Source organism: Oryx dammah, unplaced genomic scaffold (assembly GCF_014754425.2).
Source record: "Oryx dammah isolate SB20612 unplaced genomic scaffold, SCBI_Odam_1.1 HiC_scaffold_2, whole genome shotgun sequence".
Lineage (NCBI taxonomy): Eukaryota > Metazoa > Chordata > Mammalia > Artiodactyla > Bovidae > Oryx > Oryx dammah.
Genome location: NW_024070186.1, coordinates 166,737,694 through 166,765,009, shown reverse-complemented (window position 1 = coordinate 166,765,009; position 27,316 = coordinate 166,737,694). Strand labels below are relative to the sequence as shown.

The window sequence follows — 27,316 nt, the reverse complement described above, 5'->3', positions numbered from 1 at the left end:
AAGCTCTAAATTTCCACTGACACTGGTTCATTCTTTTGCCACCACAATGCCCAAGCACACTGTTTCAGGCCACGTTTTAGGGAGAACCCCTCGATATATGTTTGCTTAAATGTGGTGAGGGGAAAAAAGAAAGAAAGCTGAATGGATGAAAGATTAATATTTTAATGTTGCATCTAATGCCAGAGCTTTGGAAGATCAAATAATTCAACTACCTCAGAGACACTAATATAATATTAATATAATAACTTTCTGGTTTTAAACATAACACTATTTTAGAAAGATTGGAAACTTCAACCACAACAAAAAAGAGATGGCCGCTGCTGGAGTTGCAGTGTACTTCCTTGGGTCGTCTTCTTTGCTATGGAATCTGCATTCTTGAGCTCGCGTGCATGTGTGCTAAGCCGCTTCGCAGTGTACTTCCTTGGGTCTTCTTCTTTGCTACGGAGTCTGCATTCTTGAGCTCGCGTGCGTGTGTGCTAAGCCGCTTCGCAGTGTACTTCCTTGGGTCTTCTTCTTTGCTACGGAGTCTGCATTCTTGAGCTCGCGTGCGTGTGTGCTAAGCCGCTTCGCTCGTGTCTGACTCTTTGCGACCCTATGCACTACAGCCCCTGCCAGGCTCCTCTGTCCATGAGATACTTGAGCTCATGCTGGATGTCTGCTACCATGCCCATCTTCCTTCCTGCCTCCGGCTAAAATAAAAACGTCTCTGTCACTGGTAACTGTCCACAAGCATCAGTAGTGGCTACATAGCACACCACTGAAAGGACACACAGCAGCCACTCTCATGCTGAGCCTCAGAAATGAACCACAGCATCATGACATCACCACATCTCCACCTGCAAGGCTGCTGTTCTGTGTAGACCAATTTCTAAGGACAGAGTGCCAGACTGTTCTCTTACAATGATAATAACTGTTACAACAACAGTTTCTCTCTGACTCTGTGTGTGTCCATTTTAACCACCATCATCAGAGAGACAGTCGCAGCCTCCTATTGCCAGGTCTCCATTCCGAGGGCCTCAGATGAGCTCACTCATAAACTCGCACAACAATCCTGCTGGGCTGATGCCCTGGGGCCCAGGATCCGCCCGGAGTCCCTACACAGGGACAGGGCGCCCAGGCCGTGACCCCACGCTTATAACCATCGTAACGCAGAAGATGCAAACAACGACTCAAAGGCTCAAATGCTTTTATTAGTCAAGCATGTCCATGAAGTGGTGAACGCCTAGCACCCAAGACGTACACAACAAACCAAAAGGCATGGCCACGTGTACCCGATCTTAAGGTAAGTCCTTATCATGGACCCTTATGCCGCTTCTCTGGAAAACAGCCAGCATTATCATGTCTCCAGGGGACATTCTGCAGAAATGTAGAATCTCAAACTTTCGCACGGTAGTCAAGTCTACTCTGAGAGACAAGCTGGAGTTGGAAATGCCTGGAGACAGAAACACGGCAGCCTGTTAACAGCGTGCACGCCACACGCCAGGCTTGTCCCCAAGGACTCCGACAGGAGACAGATCCCTCCTCCACGGACCCTGCTTCCTCAAGAGACTCACTTATTCTCCAAGTTACACCATCACAGTAAATAGTAATTATATCCACTTCAGAGGCAGACGTACTAAGCTGAAGTTCATACAAGTTTTATGACTTGTATCATGCACTGCAAGGAAATCAAACCAGTTGATCCTAAAGGAAATCAACCTTGAATATTCAACGGAAGGACTGATGCTTGAAGTTGAAGCTCCAATACTTTGGCCACCTGGTTTGAAGAGCCAACTCATTGGAAAAGACCCTGATGCTGGGAAAGACTGAAGGTAAAAGGAGAAGGGGGTGACAGAGGATGAGATGGCTAGACAGCATCACCAACTCAATGGACATGAATTTGAGCAAACTCCAGGAGAAAGAGGAGGACAGAGGATCTTGGCGTGCTGCAGTCCATGGGGTGACAAAGAGTCAGACAAAACTTAGCAACTGAACAAGCACCATGCACTTACGTGTCAGTTACCGTGAGAGGAAGGACAGGGCCTGGGCGGGGCTAGGAATCTACTTCCCCAAAACACACCCCACCCCCCAGATAACAATGTCTGGGGTGGGGGGACATGGAGCCTGGGGCTGTCTGGCCTCCTCAGCACCAGGGCAGACACTTCCCAGAGGGTCCCATTCTGTGTCCTAAAAACCTCCACTTGGTCGGCATCCAGCCCTCTGGCCAGCAGGACAAGAAGCAGCTCCAGGCAGGGTGGACACGCAGGCTAGAAGATTAGGAGAAGGTGTCACAGGCAGTGCCTCTCCCAGTGAATCACCTCTGAAAGATGTCAAACCGGGCCAGCGAGTGAGGCCGGGTCTGAGATGCCGGGGAGCATTTCAGCCCTAGGAAAAGTCACAGCTCCAGCCCAGGCCCTGTGCCCAAACAGGCAAGAGCAAACTGTTGTTAAGAAAAGGCAGGCCACAGAGTAATGGAAATAAAAGCAAAAATAAATAAACGGGAACTAATTAAACTTAAAAGTTTTTGCACAAAGGAAACTATAAGGTAAAAAGACAGCCTTCAGAATGGGAGAAAATAATAGCAAATGAAGCAACTGGCAAAGAATTAATCTCAAAAATATACAAGCAGCTCATGCAACTCAATACCAGAAAAATAAACGACCCAAAAAACGGGTCAAAGAACTAAACAGACATTTCTCCAAAGAAGACATACAGATGGCTAACACACACATGAAAAGATGCTCAACATCACTCATTATCAGAGAAATGCAAATCAAAACCACAATGAGGTGCCATCTCAGGCTGGTCAGAATGGCTGCTATCAAAAAGTCTACAAACAATAAATGCTGGAGAGGGTGTGGAGAAAAGGGAACACTCTTACGCTGTTGGTGGGAATGCAAACTAGTACAGCCACTATGGAGAACAGCATGGAGATTCCCTAAAACACTGGAAATAGAACTGCCATCAGTTCAGTTCAGTCGCTCAGTCGTGTCCAGCTCTTTGCGACCCCATGGACTGCAGCACACCAGGCCTCCCTGTCCATCACCAACTCCCGGAGTTCACTCAAACTCATGTCCATCGAGTCAGTGATGCCATCCAGCCATCTTATCCTCTGTTGTCCCCTTCTCCTCCTGCCCTCAATCCCTCCCAGCATCAGGGTCTTTTCCAATGAGTCAACTCTTGGCATTAGGTGGCGTTTCATTGGAGTTTCAGCTTCAGCATCAGTCCTTCCAATAAACACCCAGGACTGATCTCCTTTAGGATAGACTGGTTGGATCTCCTTGCAGTCCAAGGGACTCTTAAGTCTTCTCTAAAACCACAGTTCAAAGGCATCAATTCTTTGGCACTCAGCTTTCTTCACAGTCCAACTCTCACATCCTTTTATGACCACTGGAAAAACGATAGCCTTGACTAGATGGACCTTTGTTGGCAAAGTAATATCTCTGCTTTTCAATATGCTATCTAGGTTTGTCATAACTTTCCTTCCAAGGAGTAAGCGTCTTTTAATTTCATGGCTGCAATCACCATCTGCAGTGATTTTTGGAGCCCCAAAAAATAAAGTCTGACACTGTTTCCACTGTTTCCCCATCTATCTGCCATGAAGTGATGGGACCAGATGCCATGATCTTCGTTTTCTGAATGTTGAGCTTTACGCCAACTTTTTCACTCTCCTCTTTCACTTTCATCACCAGGCTTTTTAGTTCTTCTTCACTTTCTGCCATAAGGGTGGTGTCATCTGCCATACAACCCAGCAATCCCATTGCTGGGCATACACACCGAGGAAACCAGAATTGAAAGAGACACATGTACCCCAATGTTCATCGCAGCACTGTTTACAATAGCTAGGACATGGAAGCAACCTAGATGTCCATCAGCAGATGAATGGATAAGAAAGCTGTGGTACATATACACAATGGAGTATTAAATCAGCCATTAAAAAGAATGCATTTGAATCAGTTCTAATGAGGTGGATGAAACTTAAGCTTATTATACAGAGTGAACTAAGTCAGAAACAGAAATACCAATACAGTATATTAACATATATAAATGGAATTTAGAAAGATGGTAACAATGACCCTATATGCGAGACATCAAAAGATACACAGGTGTAAAGAACAGACTTTTGGACTCTGTGGGGAAGGCGAGGGTGGGATGATTTGAGAGAATAGCATTGAAACATGTATATTACCATATGTGAAATAGATGACCAGTCCAAGTTTGATGCATGAAGCAGGGCACTCAAAGCCGGTGCACTGGGACAACCCTGATGGATGGGGTGGGGAGGGAGTGGGAGAGGGGTTCGGGATGGGGTGAGGGGGTCACATGTATACCCGTGGCTGATTCATGTCAATGTATGGCAAAACCATCACAATATTTAAAGTAATTAGCCTCCAATTAAAATTAATTAATTAAAAAAAAAAAACAAAACAAGAAAAGGCAGGCCAGTACTTGCCTCTTTTGTATGTCCTATGACAAACCCCTGTTGATGTTTTACTGTGTGCCAGGCCCTATGCTGGCATCTGACAATTCCCTGGGGAACAAGCTGCCCAGGTCTCTGTCCTCATGAGGCTCACGGTCAAATTTGGGAGAAACAAACACACACACATTCAAGATCATTTCCGACCGTGAAAGGACATGCCTGAGGAACCCCAGCCAGCTGTGCTGGGGATCTGACTCACAGCTGAGATCTGAGATCCAGCCTGAAGCGCCCAGAGCACCTCCGGCTGGTCGAACCTTTGGCGATGAGAAGCTCACACGATGTTGTGCTGAGTGGGACAGCAGAGGAGAGAGCAGGAGAAGTCAGAGAGGGTGGGAACGTCTTGTCAGCTGAAGTCGCCAGAGCGATTTTTATGGAAGAATTAGTGAGATCTGTGGGGGTTCCTTTTTTCATGGTTGTGCCACGTGGCTCACTGTGAGTGTGATCAGGGACTGAACCCAGGGCGTGGCAGTACTAGTGCAGAGTCCTACCAACAGACAGGCGTCGGAGAGAGCACAGGTGCAGACAGGTGAGGGGTGTGTAAGAGTGAGCGAGAGAAGGGCCGTCAGCATGAAAAGGCCCGAGAAACATCCCTGGGTTATGGCGGTGCTACCCTCACTGACTGTCAATAGGAGACAGCAGGCGTCCTGAGGGGGCGCCCCTCCAGCTCAGCCTCCAAACTCGGGCCAGACCAGAGCACGCAGCTCCCTGCTTGCTCTCAGCCTGGTGTCTGGATTCCTCAACAGGACCTGGGCTCTGTGGCCTCTACCGTCCCACGGCTCTGCACTCGGGTCCTCCACCCCCTCTTGCCCTGACTGCTCCCCTCACCTAACAGCCTGCCTCCCCCCTGCAGGCTTCCCAGACGCTGCGTCCCCTGCCTGCGGCGTCCCCTCTTCCAGCTCCCGACTGCCTGGAACAACCGCTCATCCTTCACATCTCCACGAAAACTGCTGTCTGCCTACCAAGGATGCTCCTGGCTCGCCGGCTGGGGTTAGAGGGTCTCCATCTATGCTCCCAAGGTGGACAGGTGGGCACGGAGCCTGGAGCACTCAGAAGGCCTGGAGGAACTTTAGACCTGACACAACGGGTGCCTCAAAGGGTGATACGATGAGTATGACATTCTGAGAAAATGAATCTGGCCATAATGTGTCCTGAGCTCTGAAAATAATCAGCACAATCTTAGGCAAAAGTTGAACATACCAAGAGCAGGTAAACGTCTGCCTGCTGGGGGTCCATTCCTCTTCACTTTCCGGTGCCGAACCATCCCTTTCTCTCATTCTCTGCCCACTAGCCTGGAAGGAGCTGATGCCACCCTGACTCCGCCACAGTGACTGACTCAGGGGCAGGCACGAGACCCCAGGTTGGTGCAACGATACTCATTTCCAGACTCCTGCCGGCAGCATTAAGAAAAGAAGCTTGCTTTTTCGCAGGGGTTGCTAAGCTGATTGGATGTAATGGAGCATTTTGAGAATGACACCAACCAAGAAGAAAGCAGAGATGAGACGTGGGAAGAAGCATATACTCACAACTTTGAACACCCAGACCTAGCTTTGCTAGGACAGTGTGTTCAGTGGCAAGAGTCAATCAGATTCATTTGGGGCTGAAGGTTATTCCAGCGGGGCTTCCATCACTTGCAACCAAGAATACTAACCCACACCCAAAGGAGATCAGAATTACGGCAACGACCTAACCCAACAACAAGAAAGTTCCAGCCGTTTGTGGACACACAGTCCCTAGTGAAGGGGATGCTTCAGTATCGATCAGGCAACTCCATCAGCCAAGGTTCCGCTCGTCCTCCCCACTGGTCTGGTTGATAAACCACCCATGATGTGCAGCAAACCACCTCTTACTATTTCAATCTGCCTCAACTAAACCACTAACTCCATTCAGTAGACAAAGACCACAGTACACAGCTTTCCACTATTTACCAGAAGTAAAACCCTATCTTACAAGAAAAATTCGTCTCCAGTTTTAAAGCTAGGAATGTTATGAATAATGTGGTTCAGGAAAGGTTTCCAGGTTTCTGTACTGTCTTCTAAATTGTTCTGTACATTTCAAACATCTCTTTAAAGTCTATTTTAAAAAGGGGGCGGGGGAGGGCTTCCCTGGTGGCACAGTGGCTAAGAATCTGCTGGGGAAGATCCCACATGCCACAGGGCAACTAAGCTCCTGCACCACAGCTACTGAGCCTGGATTCCAGAGCCCTCAAGCCGCAACTACCGAGCCCATGCACCTCAACTACTGAAGCCTGCGTGCCCTGGAGCCTGAAACTACTGAGCCGGCACCCGAGAGCCCGTGCTCCAGGAGAAGAGAGGCCGCCGCGATGAGGCGCCCGTGCACCACAACTAGAGAGCAGCCCCCAGTCGCCGCGGCGAGAGAAGAGCCCGAAATAAACATTAAAAAAAAGGAAGCGTGTTTCCAGACGCTTTGTGTGCCCCCTCCCCAAGCTGTCCTTCTGAATTCAATTCAATCTCTCCACCCACACTGCCCCAGGCCAGGGCAAGAGTGCATTAGGAACTGCCACCTGTCACTGGCGGAGTGACCGATTCGTACTGGTTGCCGAGGACTTGCCCGACTTTAGCCCCGAAAGCGCCATGTTCTGGGAAACCCCTCAGTCCCAGGCACCCTGTGTATCAGCTGAAGCCTTGCTCTGCCTCCAGCCTTGGGTCCCGTAGCTGCAGCCCCACCTCCACACTCCAGACGCCCCAGGGCCCCTGACCACTCTGCTCTGGCTGCCTCCCCCAGAGGGCACCCAAGAAGGGCTCCCCCAGAGCCCTGAACCCACAGCGACCCCCGCACTTGTCACATCGCAGTCAGGGGCTCTGTCTTCCCCACCAGCTTGAGAGCTCCCTCGGGAAATGGGCTGCTCTGTGCCTAAGTGCTGTTTATGGCACCATTTACAGCTGTTTACAGCATTCTTTCCCAGGTCATTTTTGGATCTTCTAAGCCCCCCTCCAATACACAGATTGGCAGGTTCTTCAGGCTATAATATGGATTAAGCTGATCTGCCCGATCCAGGGCATGCAACTCAGGTTTCCAAAAAGCACCCCACAGGTGCTGTGACCTAAACAATGAACCTGGGCAGTTCCCAGGATACTTCAAAGGAACCTGAATCCCTTTATCATTCCCTGGTTGGCCAGACGACCAAGATGCCCTATTGGGCAGTGAGACTCAGCCAGGTTGAAAGTCTTCCCAAATTGATTTTTAGGATTTTTACTCAAAAAGACAGCATAATGAGTGCAAACCCTAAAGTCAAATCCTGGCTTTGACGCTTTTCGGCTGTTGTCACCTTGGGTAAGTGACTTAACATCTTCGGACCTTAGTTTCCGCTCTAGAAAATGGAAACAATAATACCTCCAACAACTCATAAGACTTGTGAGGACTAAGGGAAATAACACACAGGAAGTCCATAACAAGCATCTGGCACTGAACATACATTCGATAATCACCAAAGTAATTTGAAAGGGCTCAAGTCGGGCAGTTAGGTGAGAGCCTGCAGGCACCTGGGTGCTGGCAGCACGCCCAGCCTCCTTTAGATAACCCGCCACCCCTTCTCGGCCTCACCCACCCAGCCCCTAAATTCCTGAAATCCCTAAGCCTCTCCCTTTCCCGTCCAGCTGCCCTCCCATCTAAGATTCCTGCCTCCCTGCACAGCCCCATCTTTGTCCTAGGCCTCTCTCCTCCCCATGGCCTCTTTCATCCCAACCCCGCAAAACCATTCCTCGACACGTAATGACTCCTCCTGACTCCCACTCTTTGAGACCTACAAATATTTATTAAGTGCCTGCTCCCTGCTAGAAAGGCACAGCTGAGAATTACGGCATCGCTTGTGCATGCGTGCTCGGTCGTGTCCAACTCTTTGCGACCCCATGGACTGTAGCCCGCCAGGCTCCTTTGTCCATGGGGATTCCCCAGGCGAGAAGGATTCCCCAACCCACTGAAGTGGGTTGCCATTTCCTTCTCCAGGGTATCTTCCCCACTCAGGGGTCAAACCTGGGTCTCCTGCATTGCAAGCAGATTGTTTACCATCTGAGCCACCAGGGAAACCCCTATTTTCCATTAACCCTCTCCCTCAACCTCAAAAAATCCTAATCTCTGCCTGTCTGCTCTGCACCTCTCCCCATTCATTCATTTTTCTCTTTCTTTAAGCATCTGTCAAGATTCTATTGGGTGCCAGGCACAGAGCTAGATGTTGGGAATACAGCTTGTGAGCAAAACAAGCCCTCCTGGAAGTACCAGCTTAGTAACAGACAGAAAAGTAGTAAAAACACAAAGGATAGTTGCAGTTTGTGGAGATGGATCAAATGAATGAAATCAAGAGAAAGATCTAACAGAAAGGAATTGGGGCAAGGGAAGCACTTTAGGTAGGGATGTCTGGGAAGGGCTTGTCCCACTGATCAACACAGCTACCATTATTAGCTGCCTACTGTATAAGAGACGCTGGCTCAATCTCTTTACACACACAACATTACGGAATCTTTGCACAATGTTCACCATTCCTATTTGCAGATGAGGAATCAGAGTCTCAGAGAGGTGAAGCAATTTGGCCAAGGTCACACAGGCACTCAATAATGAAAGGATCTGAATGCAGCCACTCTGTGTACTCTTGCTTCCCAGAACCACCTTGCCACCTACCTCCCCCTGAGCTCTACTTCTGACTGTTTATACTCCCCTAAGAAACTAGTTAGGATTTTTTTTTAAAATTTTTTTCCTTTACTGAGCACTGGTAGAAGCTTCCACCTTTTTGTACATTCTCTAAGCCTACCCTCAAAACAATCGTAGAAAGCAGGTGCTGTCACTATAGTCATTTTACAACTGAAGAAACTGAGGCCTAAATTCACGCACTTAAATTCAAACCCACATCTGTCTGGCTCCAGGATCCAGACCTCTGACCCCTTAAGCGGTCCACTCTAAGAAATATCGCCCCGGGGAAGCTTGGTGCCCATCGTCCAGCCCCGGCGAGGACGAGGTCGGCAACCGTAAACTGAAATCTGCATCTGTAATACTGAGACTCTGAGAAGCGGAGCGACTTGCCCAAGGTCACATAAGAGAGGAGCTACGAGGTCGGGGTTCGAAGCTGGGCGCCCTATGTCCAGAGCCACAGCTCTTAACCAGCGTAAAGCCTTCCCCGAGCGCCTCCCTCGGCCCTCCACCTCCGCTTTCACACTTCCCAGCGCCCCCGGCCGAGGTCTACGCGCCGGCAACCCCAGCTCCCGCCCCGCGGCCTCCCCATTCTGCCCCAATACACTCACTTGAGGTGGTCCAGGGAGTGGATGTTGCGCGAAGACTTGCCATGGCCCCCGCCCACCCAGCTCCGCGAGCGGCCAAACATCTCGGCGGTCCCGGCCAGTCGCTCGCCTCACGGTCTCATGCCCGAGCGGCCGGCCGGCCGGGCGCCCGTGGCGGCGGCACAAGCAGAGGAGGCAGCGGCGCGGGTGGTGGAGACACCGCCAACCACCTTCCTCCCTGGCCCACAGCCCCGCACTGACATTCAGCCGGAACCGGCCGTTCGACTGCCGCGCTTTACGGCCGCCCGCCGCGAGGAATGCTGGGAGATGCAGTTCGCTCGCGAGGCCCCCGCGGACGGGACTCTACGAAGGAACTACAAAGCCCGACGTGCATCACGCAACCGTGGGCCCGCGGCCTTGGAAAAGAGGCGGGACGAGAGGAGGGGAGTCCGCAGTATTAGGGGTGGGAGGAGCCCGGAGAAATGTATCTGTGAAGATGGGTGAATGAAAGTTACCACGATATTAGCAATTATTACCTTTGTGGTAGGCTTCCCTGGTGGCTCAGAGGTTAAAGCGTCTGCCTGGAATGAGGGAGACCCGGGTTTGATCCCTGGGTCGGGAAGATCCCCTGGAGAAGGAAATGGCAACCCACTCCAGTACTCTTGCCTGGAGAATCCCATGGAGGGAGGAGCCTGGTAGGCTACAGTCCATGGGGTCGCAAAGAGTCGGACACGACTGAGCGACTTCACTTTCACTTTCACCTTTATGATAAGAATAAAAATCGCTGTTCCTTGGCCTATGCTGTGTGCCACTGCCGTAAGCTCTTTACACATATTGTTATTTAATTCTCACAACAACCCTATGAGATGAGTACCTTTATTATCCCCTTTTTACCCAAGAGGAAATTGAATCACAGTGGGGTTAATTTACCCAAGATCATATAATTAGTACGTGGCAGACCCAGGATTCAAACCCAGGCGCCCTTAATTTTATGCCCCAAGAAACGAAACTGCACCAAACCGGTAACAGCCTGGTTTGTCCTTCAGTCTTTTTTTCTACTTGAGTTAAAAAATAAATATTGAAAGGCCTTCGAGCAACAGTGTACCAAAACTGAACGTCCTGTACTTTCAGTGGATTTCTCTGGTCTTCACCCCAAATCCATGCCATTTCTAAAACATCCACATTTTTAAAAATAAGGAAACAACCAACTTCTTACACCAGGCCAGAAGATGTATCTAAATTTCTCTCCTGGGTTGGAAGTGGGAAATTCCATGGAGGCAATACTGCCCTGTTCACCATTCACCCTTTTCTACACCTCAGTTATTTAAGGTCTACTGTGTCCCATTAACTGTGCTCAGGATAGAATTGGGCTAAGGGCCAATGTTCTCCCCAATACCTAGCACAAGGTTTGCCACATAATAGGTGTTCAACAAATATCAGAGTGAATGAATGAATGAATGGTTTGTTTCACCTTCAGCAGTTGGAGGATTAATGGTTTGCTCTATAATTCATTTAAAGGGGCATGAGAGAGCCATGGAGAAAAAAGGGCAAGTTCTGGCCTCAAAACATACACAGGCCCAGCAGCTTCCAGGGTCCTTCTGTTTCTCTGGGCCTGTTTCCTAGTCTGTAAAAATGGGTAACATACTGCACTTCCCCCAGCTGGTTCCAATTAAGCAATGCATGTAAAGCACCCAGCTCAGGGAGGCCTGAGATTTAAAAGTCTGGTTGAAACCGCTTTGGGAGGCACTTTGGGCAAGGTCAGTCAGTCTCCTGAAGGATGTACAAGGGGTGGCCCTGAGGAGGGGAATCAGCGAGTGGAAGAGACTCACTTTTCTGTGAACTTCTTGGTTGTTTGAATGTTTAACCGCGTTCGTTATTATTGCTGTAAAACACGTTTTACAACATAAAAACAAGAAGCAACCCTACGACTGCAGGTCTGACCTGCCGGAAGTTTCTTTACTCAGCTGTCCCTGAATTTTATTATACAGATTCCCCTCGCCCCGCCCCGCCGAGGGGTGGATCTTCCAGCAGCCAGAATCTGCGGAGACGAACGGGCCGCCGATTGATCTTCCCCACCGTGGAAAACTGTCACTTTCGGAAAGGCCAAAATTTTCACTGGTGAGGTCCAGCGCCCCCGACCTGCCTCCTTTTTCAACAGGTAAACTGAGTCCCAAAAGGGCGTGGCGCCAATACTCAAGTCCAGCAGGGTGCTGATGAAGCTCACGATTTCAAATCTTCAGCTTTTGTAGCCTTAGAATACCTCTCCGTTGTAACCGTGTTCTGAGTCTTTCCCCTCCCCCTACTCTGTCGCGGAACCGCAGAGCGAATCGGATTCGAGATCTTCCCCGAGTCGGGAAATGCGAAAGCGACTCAGAAGCCGGCGCCTGGAGGGTAGGGGCGATACAGTATCCTCCCCCGGAAGTCTCGGACCAATGAGCACAGGCGTCGAGCGAGCCAATGAGCGCAGGGAATGGGGAGGCGACGAGCCAATGAGCGCGGGGAGGGGGCGGCGAGCCAATGAGCGCGGGGATGGGGGCGGCGAGCCAATGAGCGCGGGGCTGCTCCGGAGGCGGTGCTCGGAACGCGACCTGGAGGGCTACGCGGCGGCTGCAGCGATGGGCGCTGCTCTTTCGCGGCTGCCGGGCGGGATCAAGGAATGGCCGGGAGCGGCTGAGGAGACCGTCGCCGGGACTGGCCCTTGACGCTGAGTCGCGGTGGGGAGAGTCCCCTCAGGCGCCTCGAGGGCCAGTGAGCGGAAGCCGGGAGCATCAGAGGAGCCCGGGGCAGCCGCCGGCCACTTCGGGGAGGAGGTGGGGGGTCCCAGCCTGACCGCTGGAAGGGTCGACAGTGCGGTGTGGCCTCCTCTACGGGTGGGGTGACCCGCCTGGCACCTCTCAGGGGCCGGGGCGCGTCCGCAGGGACCGACGCACATCTCTTGAGGGCACGCCGCCGGGGCCCAGGGCCGCCTGGGCCAGCCCCGGGGAGCCCCTGGATGGCTGAGCTGCCCCCGCGCCGGCCGCCCGGGCGCCGCAGCGGCTGAGCTCGCCGGGATCGCCGGGCCGCCGCCCGCCGCCCTCGCCGCCCGCTGCATGCCCGGCGCCCGGGTAGCGGCCCACCTGGACGCTCTGGGCCCCCTGGTCCCCTCCGTGCCGCCGCCGCTCCTGCCCTCTATGTTCTACGTGGGCCTGTTCTTCGTCAACGTGCTGATCCTGTACTACGCCTTTCTCATGGAGTACATCGTCCTCAACGTGGGCCTCGTCTTCCTGCCCGAGGACATGGACCAGGCGCTCGTGGACCTCGGCGTGCTCTCCGACCCCGGCTCGGGCCTCTACGACGCCGACTCGGAGCTCGACGTCTTAGATGGTTACTTGGAGTAGGCTCGGCTGCCTTCCCCCGCCGCTCTCCCCACGACCCGCAACCGTCGGCCAGGACCGGGGCCCAGGTCATGCAGCTGCTTTTGATTGAGGGCACCGCCTGGCCAGGGATGGGACCCCCAGGACGAGGCCCGCTCCGGCCTCCGAGGCCTGTAAGTGCCCTCTCTGCGCAGGATGAGGGCGGGCTGGGGCGCTGGCGAGGAAGAGGGAGGCAGCCCAAGCCGGACACACACCCCTCCCCCAGGCCCCTGATTTCTCAGTCCAGGTCTGTTTGGATGACGGGAACGGCTGGATTTTTCTTAGGCCCTTAGTTAGGGCTGGAAGGCGTCCCCTAGCGAAGGTGACAGCTTTTGAAGAAGGGAAGGGACACAGGACGCAAGTGGCTTCCTGGTTAGCCATAGTAGCAACTTCACAGCTTAGGGAGAAAGCTTTTGCACCCAAGTCCATTTGAGGCAGGCCTGTCAACTCCCCACCCCTACCCCACCCCCCATCCTTAGCCTGCATTGATGGTGACCTTGCCTTTTGGGAGATTCCCGCTAGTCCTGGAAGGATGAAGACTTGCAGTGTTAAAAGAGAGAGGAAGCCAGGCACTGATCACCTTTGTCCTATGGCCCCTTGGAGAACTGGGTGGGGACTTAGAGCAGGGGTTCCTGGCTGTCGCTGTGAGAGGAGAAACCTCCTTCAGCAAAGAACCCTGTACTTCCTTTGGCGTTGGCTAGGCTCCCGTTTTGGAGTCAGGTTTCAGGGCGCCCCAGCTCATCAGTTCCGCAGCTTGAATCTGCAGGGGCTGCCAGTTTCGCAGGCTGCTTTCACAGAGGAGGCCAGCTGGGGCTTGGTACTGTGGTGGCTTTGCCTGCTGTGTTTGCAAGGCAAACTCAAGGGGCTTGGGGACCAGCAGGAAAAGGAACTACAGGATCCTTGCACTGAGGTGTTAAAGCCCTGCCTCTGGGCTGCCACCAGAAAGCTGTGTCCGGCCCCACCTTGTGTGTTGGTGGGAGGGAAATGAAGATCCAGCAAGGAGGAAGACGTGGCCAAAGTCACAGCCGGGAGGCAGCAGGCTTAGATGAGAGAGGCTCTGGTGAGGGTTCAAGGGACGTGCAGGAATTTCTCAGCTGATCCCTTCAGCTGGATGTGCTAGGCACTGTCCTGAGTGGCAGTAGCAGGGGACACTGAGGTGGTGGGCAGGGGCTCCTTTTGGAAAACGGGCATTAATGCCACTCACCCTAAGCATGCTGCATTTACCCCTTCCTCTTGCCTGTCTTAGCCTAGATGACCATAGTCAGAGGGTGATGCAGGACACACTAGCAGTGGGCAGGACATACTAGCAGTATCAACCTGGGGGGCTGACAGTGAGATTTCTTCGAAGAAAGCTTTATTTGAGCTCAGGGAGACCTTAGCAAGAGCCAAGTGCTGGGTGGAGCATGTGTCGCCTGCCCTGCATACCTATCCAGTTGGGCGGCCTGCCTGCCATCCATCCATCGATTTGTTCTTTTCTTGAGCAGATGTTTACCCAGTACCTAGTGTGCTTGGGTGAACACAGTGAACAAGACAGACTCAGACCCAGGCCTCCTGGCACTTGGTGAGAAAGACAAGCAGGTTCCCAACAAGACAGTGAGATTTTTGAGAGCTACAGTAGAAAGGCGTGACATCCTCTCTTGCGTTCACTACTATTTCCTTGCTTAGAACAGCTCCTGGCATCTAGTAATTGCTCAGTTAAATGCCTGGATAAGTGAAACAAGACTGGGAGATGGGCTGCTTCAGACAGGGGGTTCAAAGAAGGCCTCTCCGAAGAGGTGACACCTTTGAGCTGAGCCCTAAATTGATGGAAGGAGCCACACGTGATGATCTGGAGAAAAGCAGTCCAGGCCTAGGAACCCACTAGTGCCAAGGTTGTGGGGTGGGAGAGAGCTGGTTCTTCCAACAACTGCAAGGAGGCCAGTGTGACAGAACAGCCCCAGGAGAGGTTAGTGGGGTGGATGGGGCCAAATCATTCAGGACCCTGGAGGCCACAGTCACAAGCAATGGGAAGTCATCAGAAGGTTTTAGGCAGGGAAGGACACAGTTCTGGTCCACATTTTGCAAAGATAACTGGTGATTGTGGGCAGGATGAGCCATAAGGGCAAGTGTGGAAATTGGGAAGCCAGTTAGGAACTGGTTAGTTGCTCAGGCCAGAGGTGATGGAGGCTTGGAAGAGGCAAAGTTGGTGAAGATAGAGAAACATAAACAGAGCAAGAATGCCTTTTGGAGGTAGAACCTATGGGATCCACTCAGAACCTGTACTGAGTGTCAATGATATACCACGCCTGGTTCTAGGCCCTTTGCGTATTCACTCATTGGGTCATTCAACAAATGTTAGCCCTGCCTGCTCTCACACGTTCAATCGCTGGGTGGCTAAGATCCTCTGGAGGAGGAAATGGCACCCCACTCCAGTATCTTTGTCTGGAAAATCCCATGGATAGAGGAGCCTAGTGGACTACAGTCCATGGGATCGCAAAGAGTCGGACGCGACTGAGGCGCTGAGCAAGCATGCGCACATGCTCTCCTGCCAAGCCCTAGAGATCCCAAGATGAATCCCCGCCCCCAACTAAGCCTTTGACTTACAGTTAGTGCAACTTGGTGATGAATGTCTTATTTTATCTCTTCACCACATCAACTGCAACACTTCCCATTCCAAATGAAAACATTGGCACTCTCTGGACCAAAAAGCAAAGCCCAAATGCTTCGGCATACTTTGCAGCCAACACTGAGCAGAAACACCAGGAAGTGTATCTCAAGGACACCCTTGCAAAGCTTTCCAAGTGACAGGGCCTGACTCCAGCAGGTTGGGAGGCCTGAGGCTGTGGGAAATACTGGTGCCTGGAGAAATGGTGGGACCCAGGCACAGCATACCTTCTTGCTCAGTCCCAGATCCAAGCCACGGTGGCCTAGGTCCCAAAGACAAGAAGCCCAGACTCCAATTGGGGAGGGGTGGCTAGTAGCAAGAAAAGCCTGTGGGAAAGATGAAAGATGATGTGCACCTCCTCTCCTGGCCCCTTTCATAAGCAGAACACCAGTAGTCAAATCTTGCTCCTTCTCGCTCTTTCTCAGGTAGACGGTCTCCTGTTGCACACAGGCCAAGCCAGGAAACACTGACCAAGGATGTGGGCTCGCCAGGCATGGGGGACTAGGGTGATCTCAGGATGAAAGGTGCACTCATTTTTGCTCCCTCTCTTTTTTTCCACATTACTCAGTTTCTCAAATGCTTGTTGAGCACCTATTTAAGGAGGCAGTATTAGGCTTCCCCAGATGGCTCAGTGGTAAAGAATCTACCTGCCAGTGCAGGATACTCAGGTTTGATCCCTGGGTTTGGGAAGATCCCCTGGAGGAGGAAATGGCGACCCACTCCAGTATTCTTGTCTGGGAAATCCCATGGACCAGGAACCTGGTGGGCTACAGTCCATGGAGTTGCAAAGTGCCTAGACTCAAGTTGACCTAGGTTCAAATACCAATCCTAGTTGTGACCCTGGGCATGCTACAGTACTTCACCAGGTGTCAGATTCCTCTTCTGCAAAGCAGGGATCATAATCTACTTCATTCTGAGGATTGAATGAGATAGATGTAAAGCTCTTAGACCTTCCCCTATGTGTGTGACACATGAAAATTAACGACTATTATTGTACACTCAGGCCCTTGTGAATGTAAAAACCTGCACGTACCCTCAAGTATGCATATTTATATCCCACGATGAGCACGGTCTTCTCTTGTGACTCAGCTGGTAAAAAATCCACCTGCAATGCCGGAGACCTGGATTCCATCCCTGGGTCGGGAAGATCCCCTGGAGAAGGGAACGGCAACCCATTCCAGTATTCTGGCCTAAAGAACTCCATGGACTGTGTAGTCCATGGGGTAGCAAAGAGCTGGACACAACTGAGCAACTTTCACTTTCTCTTCTTTCATGAGCAAGAGAGGTCTGGCTGCCTGAGTGCTGGGCGGGTCTGGGTCTGGACCACCAGGACAGACTTGCCACTCTGCCTGGCTGGTCTGGGACCCTCAGACCTTTTCCGTCACCCCATGGTCTCTAAGGCCACCTGATCTGGACAGCTGTGGCTGTGGTTTTCCTCGAGTATTCTTCATTGCCCAGGAGCGGGGACTGGGGACCAGGCACTCCTTCCTGGGAGAGAGGGCCGCTGCAGCTGGCCCAGGCACTGGGGAGAGTCCTCACGTCCCAGCGGTTCCTCTGCAGAGGCAGCTTAGTCGGATTGATTTGTCCTGATTCCTGATGAAAGCAGCCTCTGCCTGCCAGCGCTCTCGGCGCGGACAGAGAGGAGGCGCTCTGCACTGGAAATGGAGGGACTGAAGAGCGTTGCTGCCCGAATCAGCAGAGGCTGGGGGAGGCCAGGTTGGGAGCTAAGGGTAGGCGGACTAGGTCTGCTTATCACAGGGTTTCCCAGATATCAGTGTTCTGACTGGTGCCACAGCTCCTTCCTGACCCGCCTGCCCTGGTCTCTTGGTGGCAGTCTGTGGCCTGTGCCTTCAGCAGAACACTCAGGCTGGGTATCTGGCTTCCCTGCTCAGAAACCCAAACCTCCCTTGGGGATGCACACGATAGGTTCAGATGGTGGGAGAGGCCGCGGTGGAGCTCCGGGGAGGGGTCAGGGCGGACGGGGGAGCGAGGTGGGAGGGAGACAAGTGGTGGTGACGCGGGAAGACGGGTGCACCCCCAGGCCCTGCTGCCTCCAGCTCTCTGCTGCCCTGAGGCCCCCTGGGAGGTGTGCTGGCCGCCCCACTGGACAGGTGAAGACCCCTGTATGTGTCTCAAGACGGCTGAGGTGCCGGGGGCCCCATTCCCTCATGCCTGAGTTGTGCAAACTGGAGATTTCATCTGAGGGAAACCCTCACAGCCCTTGCCTCTGAACTCAGAATTGAGGGGCTCCTGTCAACTTGAGCGTTGGTATTCCTGGTTTATGTGCCATCCTCCCCTCCTGGGACTTCTGAAAGCATAGTTCACTTTTGGGAAACCAAGACCACAATAAAAAGGACAGTCAGCCACATCCCCCATGTCTCAGAAAAAGAAACTGAGGCCTGGAAAAGGGGGATGAGGGACCAGGGGTACAAAGCTAACAAGACAGCCAAGCCCCCGACCCAGCTCTGAGGGAGGGTGCAGAGGTGCTCCCAGCTCCCCTCTGTGGCTCTGCCAGGCCTGCCTCAGATGTTCTCTTGGTCCTTGGTCTGAATTAATTTTTTTAAACTTTATTTTGAAATAATTTCACAATTACACAAGTTGCAAAGAATTCCCATATATACTTCACCCAAATTCACAAGTGCATGCGTTCATATTTGCCATGCTTGTTCATGTGTACACATGCTACTCTGCGCATGCCTGTGTATATATATAGACATGCTTCCATGTGTGTGTACATACATGTGTACATGTATGAATATTTTTCTGAACCATTTTTGAAAACATTGCAGATATTATGTTCGTTTACTCCTAAACATCTCAGTGTGTATATCCTTAGAATGAGGGCTTTTACTTAAATCATCACAGTATCACTATCAAAATCAACACATTGAATGTTGATAACACTCTTAGGACCAGTCTGAGCTGTGACTGTTCAGATTTCAGCAGTTGTGCCAACAGTGTCCTTTCACAGTGAAAAGGGAGGGTAGGAAGGGAGTTGAGGCCCAGGAACCAATCCCAGGTCGCCCTTGTCACCCCCCGTCATATCTCTTAAGCCGTCTTTAGTCTGAACAGTCCCTCGGCCTGTGTCTTTTGTGACACTAACATTTTTGAAGCATGCGAGTCTGGTATTTTGTAGACTGTCTCTCAGTCGGGATTGTCTGATGTTCACTCCTGAGTTTAGCGTCAGATGGTGTACTTTTTGGCAGGAATACCACAGGGAAGTGAGCATGTGTCCTGAGTACGTTGTATCAGGAGACACGTGGCGTCTGTCAGCCTCATTACTGGAGATGTTAGCTCTGACCGCCTGGTTAAGGTCTTGCCTGCCACCTCTCTCTGCAGAGTTCCTGTTCCTCCCTTTATGGTTTATGAAGAAGCATGTTTGTTCTAGTGCTTAATTTCTTAAAAATCTGTCTTTTTCATGTGAATTTATTTTTAAAAGACTGTTTATGTCACTGAAAAGAGAAAACCAGCATCACTTGGCATGGATAAAAATACTAAGTGCCAGAGTCATTAACTTCTGGACAAATACTAAAGCCAGCTAAAGACACAGGGCCCCCAGCTCTTTGTCAGAAAGTCAAGTTACCAACTGTCATGTGATATACTCTAGCATCAAAATGGAGCTTTCTCCTTCAGGTAACCATACGGGTTGGCCAAGAACCAAAAGTCACTGGCTCCCTGGGTGTCTCTCAGGTTTATCCCAGGCCATCTCTGTGGACCCCCTAAGATTGGTGCTTAGAGGCTTTGCAGTCAGATTTGGATTTAAGTCCCAGCTGGACTAGGGCCTTCACCTCCCCAGGCCTCAGTTTCCTTCTCTGTAAAATGGGGAAGATAGTGGTCCCTGTTGAAGGGCTCAAATCTGCCTGCCAGTGCAGGAAATGCAAGAGACGAGGGTTCAGTCCCTGGGTCGGGAAGATCCCCTGGAGGAGGAGATGGTAACCCACTCCAGTATCCTGGCCCAGAAAATCCCATGGATAGAGGAGCCTGGCGGGCTACAGTCCAGTGGGTATCCGAGAGTCAGACACGACTGAGCCGTGAAAGCAGTTGAAGGGCTCTTGCACGTTGGGTGAGGTGGTGATGGTCCCGTAGTTGATTCTTGATCAGTGATGCCATTGGTGGTGGTGGTGTGTCAGACCCAGAGCAGGTCGGCCCAAGAAGGCTTCCCCTTTCTCGGGCCCCTTTCCTCTGTGTGGGGGCCAGTTGCCGAGGAGGGCGTGTCTGTTGGGCAGCCTCTGAAGCAGTCTGAGGGTGGTGATAACTGGTGCCCAGGGGTCCAGGTGATGCTGGTATCCTCGTAGCTGGCAGCCCCTGCCCCAAGCCTGGGGGTGGCTGGGACCTGGTTCCAGAGTCAGTCACCCCCTGAGGGGGCAAGCTCCATTCCTGGGAGTCCTTCCTGCCAGGGGCCTTGGTTCGGTGGTTGTAAATAACTATATTTCCAGTTTCCCCTGAGCGTCACCCCATGAAACAGGTGGGGCAGGGCTCATTAGCTCCATTAGGGCGGAAAACTGAGGCCTGGGGAGGGTTCAGGGACTCGCCCCAGATACCCCGCCGTGAGGGGGCCACGTGGCGCCTCCTGGCCACACTCAGTGCTCCCAGTGAGGCCTCGTCAGCAGGCGTCCCCGGGAGGCAGTGAGCATGCTGAAGCCTAGTGCAGGCCGGCTGTGGATGCCCTGCCCCCTCTTGGGCACTTGCTGCTTTGCACTTTGGAGGAGAGGAACCCGGCCCAGGCTCCCTTTTTGCAGGGCCAGGAGTATCTGGCTAGAATTAATGGTTTCACTTTCAGCATTTATCTGTTGCTTTCTGTTTATAACAGATGTTTGTTTTTTTTTTTTTTTTCATTCGCGATAGTGACATAAAGATTGCTTTTAAAATTGTGGAATTTGCTGAGGAGAAACAGGCCAGTAGTTCAGGTGGTTCTTGGCTGTGGAAGGACTCAGAAGGCCTCATGGAGCCTGGGGCGCAGGCCAGCTGGAGGCGCTCCTGATGAGGAATCACCACAGAACCCGTGCTTGAGGGGCGTCAACCGCTGACTTAGAAACCAGCATCCAGATACTCTGGAGAAGGGCCAGGACCCTGGCTTCCCCCAGGAGCCTGGACCCAGGCAGACAGGCGAAGTCTCCTTCGCCCTCCTGCTTCCAGCCACGCACTCGTCCACCAGACATGGCAGAGGCCTTCCTGTGCACAGCCTGTTGCTGAGATGGCAGCGGAGACCCTGGGCAAGTCATACCTGCTGGCATCTTTTATGGCTTTAATTGGCTGGTGCATACGTGGAGAAGGAGGAATGGGCAGTGAGTGCCCAGCAGACAGGGTCTTTTAGAGGATGGAAGAGTTACCCTTTAGAAGACCACCTGTACCGAGGAGACCCCTATTCCCAGCCTGTGTGTTTTCTAGCTGAGAATAGGTGGGGACACGGAGGGGAGGGGCCGTGTGTGCTGGGTATTGCAGGCATTCCACCAATAGAATTTCATGTAATCCTTGTAACAGACAGCCAGCAGTTTGTTTCAAATGGGGACACAAGCCCAGAGAGGTTAGGTGACTTGCCTGAGGTCACACAGCCAGGAAGGGGCAGAACCTGAAGGACTCAAGACTGGCCAATTCCAGACCTCACCTGGGCTATCCCAGAGGAGCAGGAGAGTGGGACAGCCCAACTGCACAAAGAATCCACTTCCAACAAGTTCAGAGCATCACCCCACCATGACTTTTAAGACAGATCTCAAAGCGTCTCCCCACAGATAACCAGACTGAGACATTGCTTCTTAAGATGAATTAAGTGCCCAACTATCATTCTGATGACAAACCAGCCAGCCAGCCATTCCTTCTGTCCAGCTCTGGGGAGTGGCCTGGAAGGAAAGGTTACAGTTTCAGAAAGAGAAAACACCCAAACCCAATAGCTGATGAATTGTCAGTCATGCTCTAAGGATGTCAGGAGGTGGGAGAACCCACTGCCTAGACTCTCTAAGCTGCCGCCTCGGAATGTTCTCAGCCTGGGGCTTCTGATGCCAGAGGAAAGAAATGAACTAGGTGCCAAGAGGAACTGAGAAAGATGATGGGGTCAGACCACAGAGCTTCAAATCCTGGCTCTGCCATTTATGAGCTGTGTGACCTTGCCTGGTTAACTCAACCTCTCTGAGCCCCATCTGAAATTCAGGGATGATGGTCCTCCTTGGCTCCACCTCCTGGGGTTGTTAGGAGGAATGAATGAGCTAAGCCATGAGTTGCAGCAGATAGTACAAGGTGAGCACAAATGCTTGATAATCTGTCAGCTGGTTTGCTGTGAGACCAGACTTGCAAGATAAAGAAGCGAGGAGGTCGGTCTGTAACAGCAGCAGTGTGTGGCACAGATGAGAGGAGCCAGGACATCCTCCCACCAGTAGGGGTCTGGGGCCACACCTCTGTCCTCAGTGTGCTGTGTGACTTAGGACAGGTCACTACCCTCTCTGGGCCCCTTCATTCTCTGGAGTGACCAATTCAGATCAGGGTCTCCCAAACCTCATATGATACCATCAGCAATTTTTGCCATATTTGCTCACTGCCTGAACTGTTATCTGAACTGTTATTTATGCAGTTAACACAAGTTAAACATACACTTACACAAGTGTTTGTCATTCAGTCATGTCTGACTCTTTGCGACCCCATGGACTATAGCCTGCCGGCTCCTCTGTCCACAGGATTCTCCAGGCAAGAATACTGGGTCAGGGGATCTTCCTGATCTGGGGATGGAACTCAGATCTTTTGCACTGCAGGCAGATTCTTTACCATCTGAGCCACCAGGGTTATGCAGTTAACTGTCTTCAAACCAGAGGCTCTCTTTTTAAAGTGAAATTAACATGGGGGAAAGAGAGGATCTTTATGGTATTACTATCAGAAAGGGAAGACTGGCATCATTCTTCACAAAGAGAAGGTGACCCTGCAGATGAACAATGAGAATAGAGGGCGTTAGTGAATTCTAGCAGGAGCTGGCACCTGAGCTTGTTCCTTCCAGAAGTTAGCACGCGTGACAGAGTCATACTAGCCAGACTGACACTTGCCTGGGACTTAGGTTGTTTGCAGTCTTGAGCATTGAGAGGGGAGTGAGGCCCTGTTCCAAGTGGGGGTCCCATGTTCTCTAACAGCCCTTCCCCCCAAATCTGAAATGGGCTCAAGTTCAGTCCCCTGCCTTGAAGAGTGTGCTGTGAGCCCTGGTAATGCTGAATTGGAATAAACAATCTGCTCTGCTTTCCTGGATGCCAGAGGTCTGGGGAGCTCCACGCTGACCACCACAGGGAACCCCAGAGTCCCCATGGGGGAGGGAGGTCTGCAGAAGGTGGGCTCCTGGTGGGATGGGAGGGGAACTCATGAACACTTTTCTGGAGGATGGAGCTCTCCAATGTGTTGGTTGCAGCCCCAGCTTCCCCTCTGGCCTGCCAGGTCCGGGGTCATCAGTGGGAGCCAGGGACGGTCTTTTGAGCAGTGAAAGGATGTGTTCCTAGCTGAGCCCTAGGAGATGAATCTGCCGAGGACACAAGAAACTGACCTGATGTGGCCCCTGCTAACCTCTCCGTGTCTCTCCCAGGGCTGGGCTTCCCAGATGGCACTCGTGGTAAAGAACCCACCTGCCATTGCAGGAGGCACAACAAATGCAGGTTTGATCCCTGGGTTGGGAAGAGCCCCTGGAGGAGGGCATAGCAGCCAACTCCAGTATTCTTGCCTGGAGAATCCAATGGACAGAGGAGCCTAGTGGGCTGTGGTCCATAGGGTCACAAAGAGTCAGACACGGCTGACTTAACTTAGCACGCGTGCACTCATGACCAGCCTTCAACCCCTTTCCACCCCAAACCAGACTACAGGAGGTTCTAGACCTGGTCACCAGTCCTCTCACTACCTGGCGCGTCCTTCACACACACCCTTCCCCAGACTCGGCTCCATCCATTCCCTGTGCTTCCTCCTGGGTCAGCATGTTACCTTGGGCTGCAGTTGCTCCCTAGATGTGTTTCTAAGGCAGAGACTACACTCATTTCGTTCCCTAGTGCCCAGGTCAGGCCCTGGCATACATGAGGCGTGAGATTATGTAGTGTTTAAAATCTCCAGTGGAAAAAGTCCTGGAGAGCTGAGCATCCTTAAGCAAGTTTCTTACTCCATCTGAACCTTAGTGTCTTCATCTTTAAAATGGAATCATAATAACCTAACTCCTGGGGTGTTAGGAGTGTTGAGTGAAACAACTCATATGATGCTCCATCTCAGGTGTGCAATCCCCGGGAGCTGACCCAGGAGCAAACAATTCCAGTGCACATTGTTTATTTGGGAGGTGGTCCAGGGGCTTCCCAGGTGGCACTAGTGGTGAAGAACCCACCTGTCAATGCAAGAGACATAAGATCTCCTGGGTCGGGAAGATTGCCCTGAAGGTGGGCATTGCAACCCACACCAATATTCTTGCCTGAAGAATCCCATGGACAGAGGAGCCTGGCAGGCTACAGTCTGTAGGGCCTCAAAGAGTTGGACACGACTGAAGCAACTTAGCATGCTGTGCCCAGGAATTAACTAATGTGGAGTGGGGCAGTGAGACCGGGAAGGAATGTGTCCTCTAGCAGGCCACCTCCACGGCCCTGGGCTCAGTCCTGCTCAGGAGCTCTGGGAAGCAGTGTAATGGAGAATGTAGCTCAGCGTCGCTGCAGCCACCACACAAGAGCTGGAAGGGTGAAAGTGTCAGGCTCTCAGTCGCATGTGCCTCTGACCCCATGGACTGGAACCCACCAGCCGCCTCTGTCCATAGGATTTCCCGGGCAAGAACACTGGAGTGGTGTCATTCCATTCTCCAGGAGATCTTCCCAGCCCAGGGATAGAACCCCAGTCTCCTGCATTGCGGGCAGAGTCTTTACCGCCTGAGCCCGCAGGGAATGGGGTATTGATTGCCAGCTTTCTGGCCTTCACTGGTTGGAAGGCAGCTGTGGAAAGATATTGGCGCTGCCTGCACTTGCAGCCTGGAGCCCAAGCAGGCTCTGGAGGCAGAGAGGCCTCGGGCAAAGAGGCAGGTCCCTGCAGCTGGAAGCTGCCAGGTTAGGGTGCCTCGGAAGGGTGAGTGGACGAAGTTGGGTGCGGCACCCACACTCTGCCTAGGGCTCATGGTGCAGAGTGAAAGCTCAGGTGGTACCTGCCCTGATGGCGAACTGTCTGCATCTTCATCACTATCCCCGTGCCAGCCTCACCTCCCACAGTTAAGCAACTTCAGGCAGGTCCCAACTTCAAACAGAGGTCCTAACCTATAAAGTGGGGAGATTCATGGTTCTCAGCGGAAGCAGTTTTATCCCCTTGGGTGGCCCTAGGAAATAGGGTGAGCGAGCATTTTGTTGTCACCTTTGGGACCAAGGATGCTGCTGTACACCCCAGAACAACCCACCTGCCATGTCAGAGAATTGTCCTACCCCAAATATCAGTAACTCCTGATGAACAATAACACGTGTGTTTAATGTATACATTTTAAAATTATTATTTTCCTAATATTTATTTAATTTGGCTGCATCGGATCTTAGTTGGGGCACGTAGGATCTTCATTGCCCAAAGCGTGTGTGGAATCTTGGTTCCCCAACCAGGGATTGAATCCATGTCCCCTGCATTGGAAGGTCAATTCTTATTAACCCCACCAGGGAAGTTCCTGATGTTTGAGTTTTATGTGATGCTTGATGACGTTTGCAGAAGTAGTCTGAGCTGGCATCAAAGGTGGTGAGACTGAAAATTGGGGCAGGACTCGTGGGGGTTGTAAGGGGGGTGGGCATAGGAATGTGAGATGCTGCAGGCACAGCAGGACCCAGAGAGAGACGGGGGCAGGAAACGAGGACCCGCGGGGAGCCAGGTGGGGAGAATGCTGTGCCCTGGGAAGACGGGCCTGGCGGGGCTGCTGAGTAGCTTGGCTGTGGCCACAGCCTTCCTGTAGGTGACGAGGCATCTTCCCGGCAGGGTGGGAGCTGCTGCCAAGCCCTGCCCACTCCCTGGAGCTCATGTCAGCCAGCTGACCCCAGGTGACCCTGAGCAAGCTACCCCCCTCCTTCCTCAGCTCCCGAGATGCTCCTCCTGGGGATTTTCTGCCAGGAGTGAGACAGCCCTTCCTCTCCCTGGTGAAACTGCACTGCTTCTCCAGCCTGGTGCTTAGAAACCAGACACATTCATGAAAATTTTTTAATAAAAAATCATAGGGGACTTCCCTGGCAGTCCAGTGGTTAAGACTTCTCCCAGTGTAGGGATTACGGGCTCAATCCCTGGTCAGGGAGCCAAGAGCCCACATTCCCCACCTTTTGTGCTAAGTCGTGTCCAGCTCTTTGCGACCCCATGGTCTGTAGCCTGCCAGGCTCCTCTGTCCGTAGGGTTTTCCAGGCAAGAGTACTGGAGTGGATTGCCATTTCTTCCTCCAAGGGATCTTCCTGACCCAGGGGTCGAACCTGCCTCTCTTGCATCTCTTGCATTGCAGGCAGATTCTTCACCTCTGAGCCACCAGGGAAGCCCTAAGACTCCACATACCTCCTGGCCAAAAAAACCAAAGCATCAAACAGAAGCAATATTGTAACAGATTCAACAAGGACTTTAAAAATGGTCCACGTCCAGAAAAGAAAAAAAAATCATAGGACAGCAGCGCCAGCCTAAGGTCGAGGTTCCTGGTGGTTCCCCAAGTTCAAACCTCTTGGTGGATGGGGTCAGGTCAGTGCTTCCGTGGTAGTAACACCCCTTTGTCCCTCTTGCCAGGCCTGCTCCCCTCGAAAGCTCCGTGCCAACAGAGAGGTTCCAGTCCGGGCCCAGGACGGTGGGACAGAGAGATTGAGAATGGACGCCAAGGTCCGGGAGGCATGTGCCCCCGCCCAGAGGGTGAGGCTGGGGTGCCCGGAGACCTCGCCTGCCTGCGGCGTCGTGCACACAGCCTCGCCCTGGCTTCCGACCTTCCACCATCTCAGTGGATGTTTACATGAACCCGGCCAGAGTCAGCCTCCCTGCTTTCCACCCCCGGCTGCATCTGCTTACCCCACTTAACCTTCAGAGAGAGAGGACACGTCATACACGAAAGCGACTCCCAGCTCTCTTTGATGCCAGTGGAGCTCTAAGCCCTATGGGATCTGTTCCGAGTCCGGGCTTAGATGCAGCAACTTGCTTCCGAGAGAGACTCAGAAGGAAAAGAACACCTGGGGGGCTGAGGGTGGGGTTTGGACTCATTCATTTCAAGTTGTTTGCTTGCCATCAAGTTGCCAGAACTGATACATTGTGCCAGGGGTGGGGACAGCCACTCCTCCAGCCAGAAATATTTTTTGAAAATGTGAGTGGTATGAATACTTGACTTCGATAAACCTGTAAAAGCAATACTTAGGAGGCTAACTTCTTTCAATTAAAAAATGTATGCAACTCCAACCCCTGGGGGCCCTGCCTTTTTTTTTCCCCCATTGAGATTTGGGAAAGGAGTCCTTACACAGAACCTCTGATAAAAGAGCAGAAGAGTCAGGACCTCCACAGTTGGAGATTCAGTGGGGCTTGGAGGGTCTATCCAAGCTGGGCTGGTGTAGGAGTCCCACCTGGGCCCCCTCCTGGCGTCCACAAGCCTCTGACAAGCCAGGATCCACCTTGGGTGTGGTGGGAAAGGCCTGAT

General features: G+C 52.2%; 2 protein-coding genes across 7 annotated transcripts in view; one reads left to right on the top strand and one right to left on the bottom strand.

Moving 5' to 3' along the window:
• The window catches only part of CLEC16A (C-type lectin domain containing 16A), a 242,678-nt gene extending 232,695 nt beyond the window's left edge, over positions 1-9,983 (bottom strand). For 4 of the 6 annotated variants that reach the window (XM_040230413.1, XM_040230431.1, XM_040230447.1 and 1 more), the window contains exon 1: positions 9,709-9,976. In XM_040230413.1, the coding sequence (XP_040086347.1) occupies positions 9,709-9,788 (80 nt within the window). In that variant the 5' untranslated portion in view covers positions 9,789-9,976. Of the gene's footprint in view, positions 1-9,708 lie in introns of all 6 variants that reach the window. The other 2 variants (XM_040230421.1, XM_040230439.1) reach the window with 1 other exon arrangement.
• A 2,182-nt stretch (positions 9,984-12,165) lies between these two features.
• Positions 12,166-27,081, top strand: DEXI (Dexi homolog). Its single transcript, XM_040230402.1, has 2 exons — positions 12,166-13,210; positions 26,428-27,081. The coding sequence occupies exon 1, from the start codon at positions 12,774-12,776 to the stop codon at positions 13,059-13,061; it is 288 nt and encodes a 95-aa protein (XP_040086336.1). The 5' UTR covers positions 12,166-12,773; the 3' UTR covers positions 13,062-13,210; positions 26,428-27,081.
• The last annotated feature ends 235 nt before the right edge of the window (positions 27,082-27,316 follow it).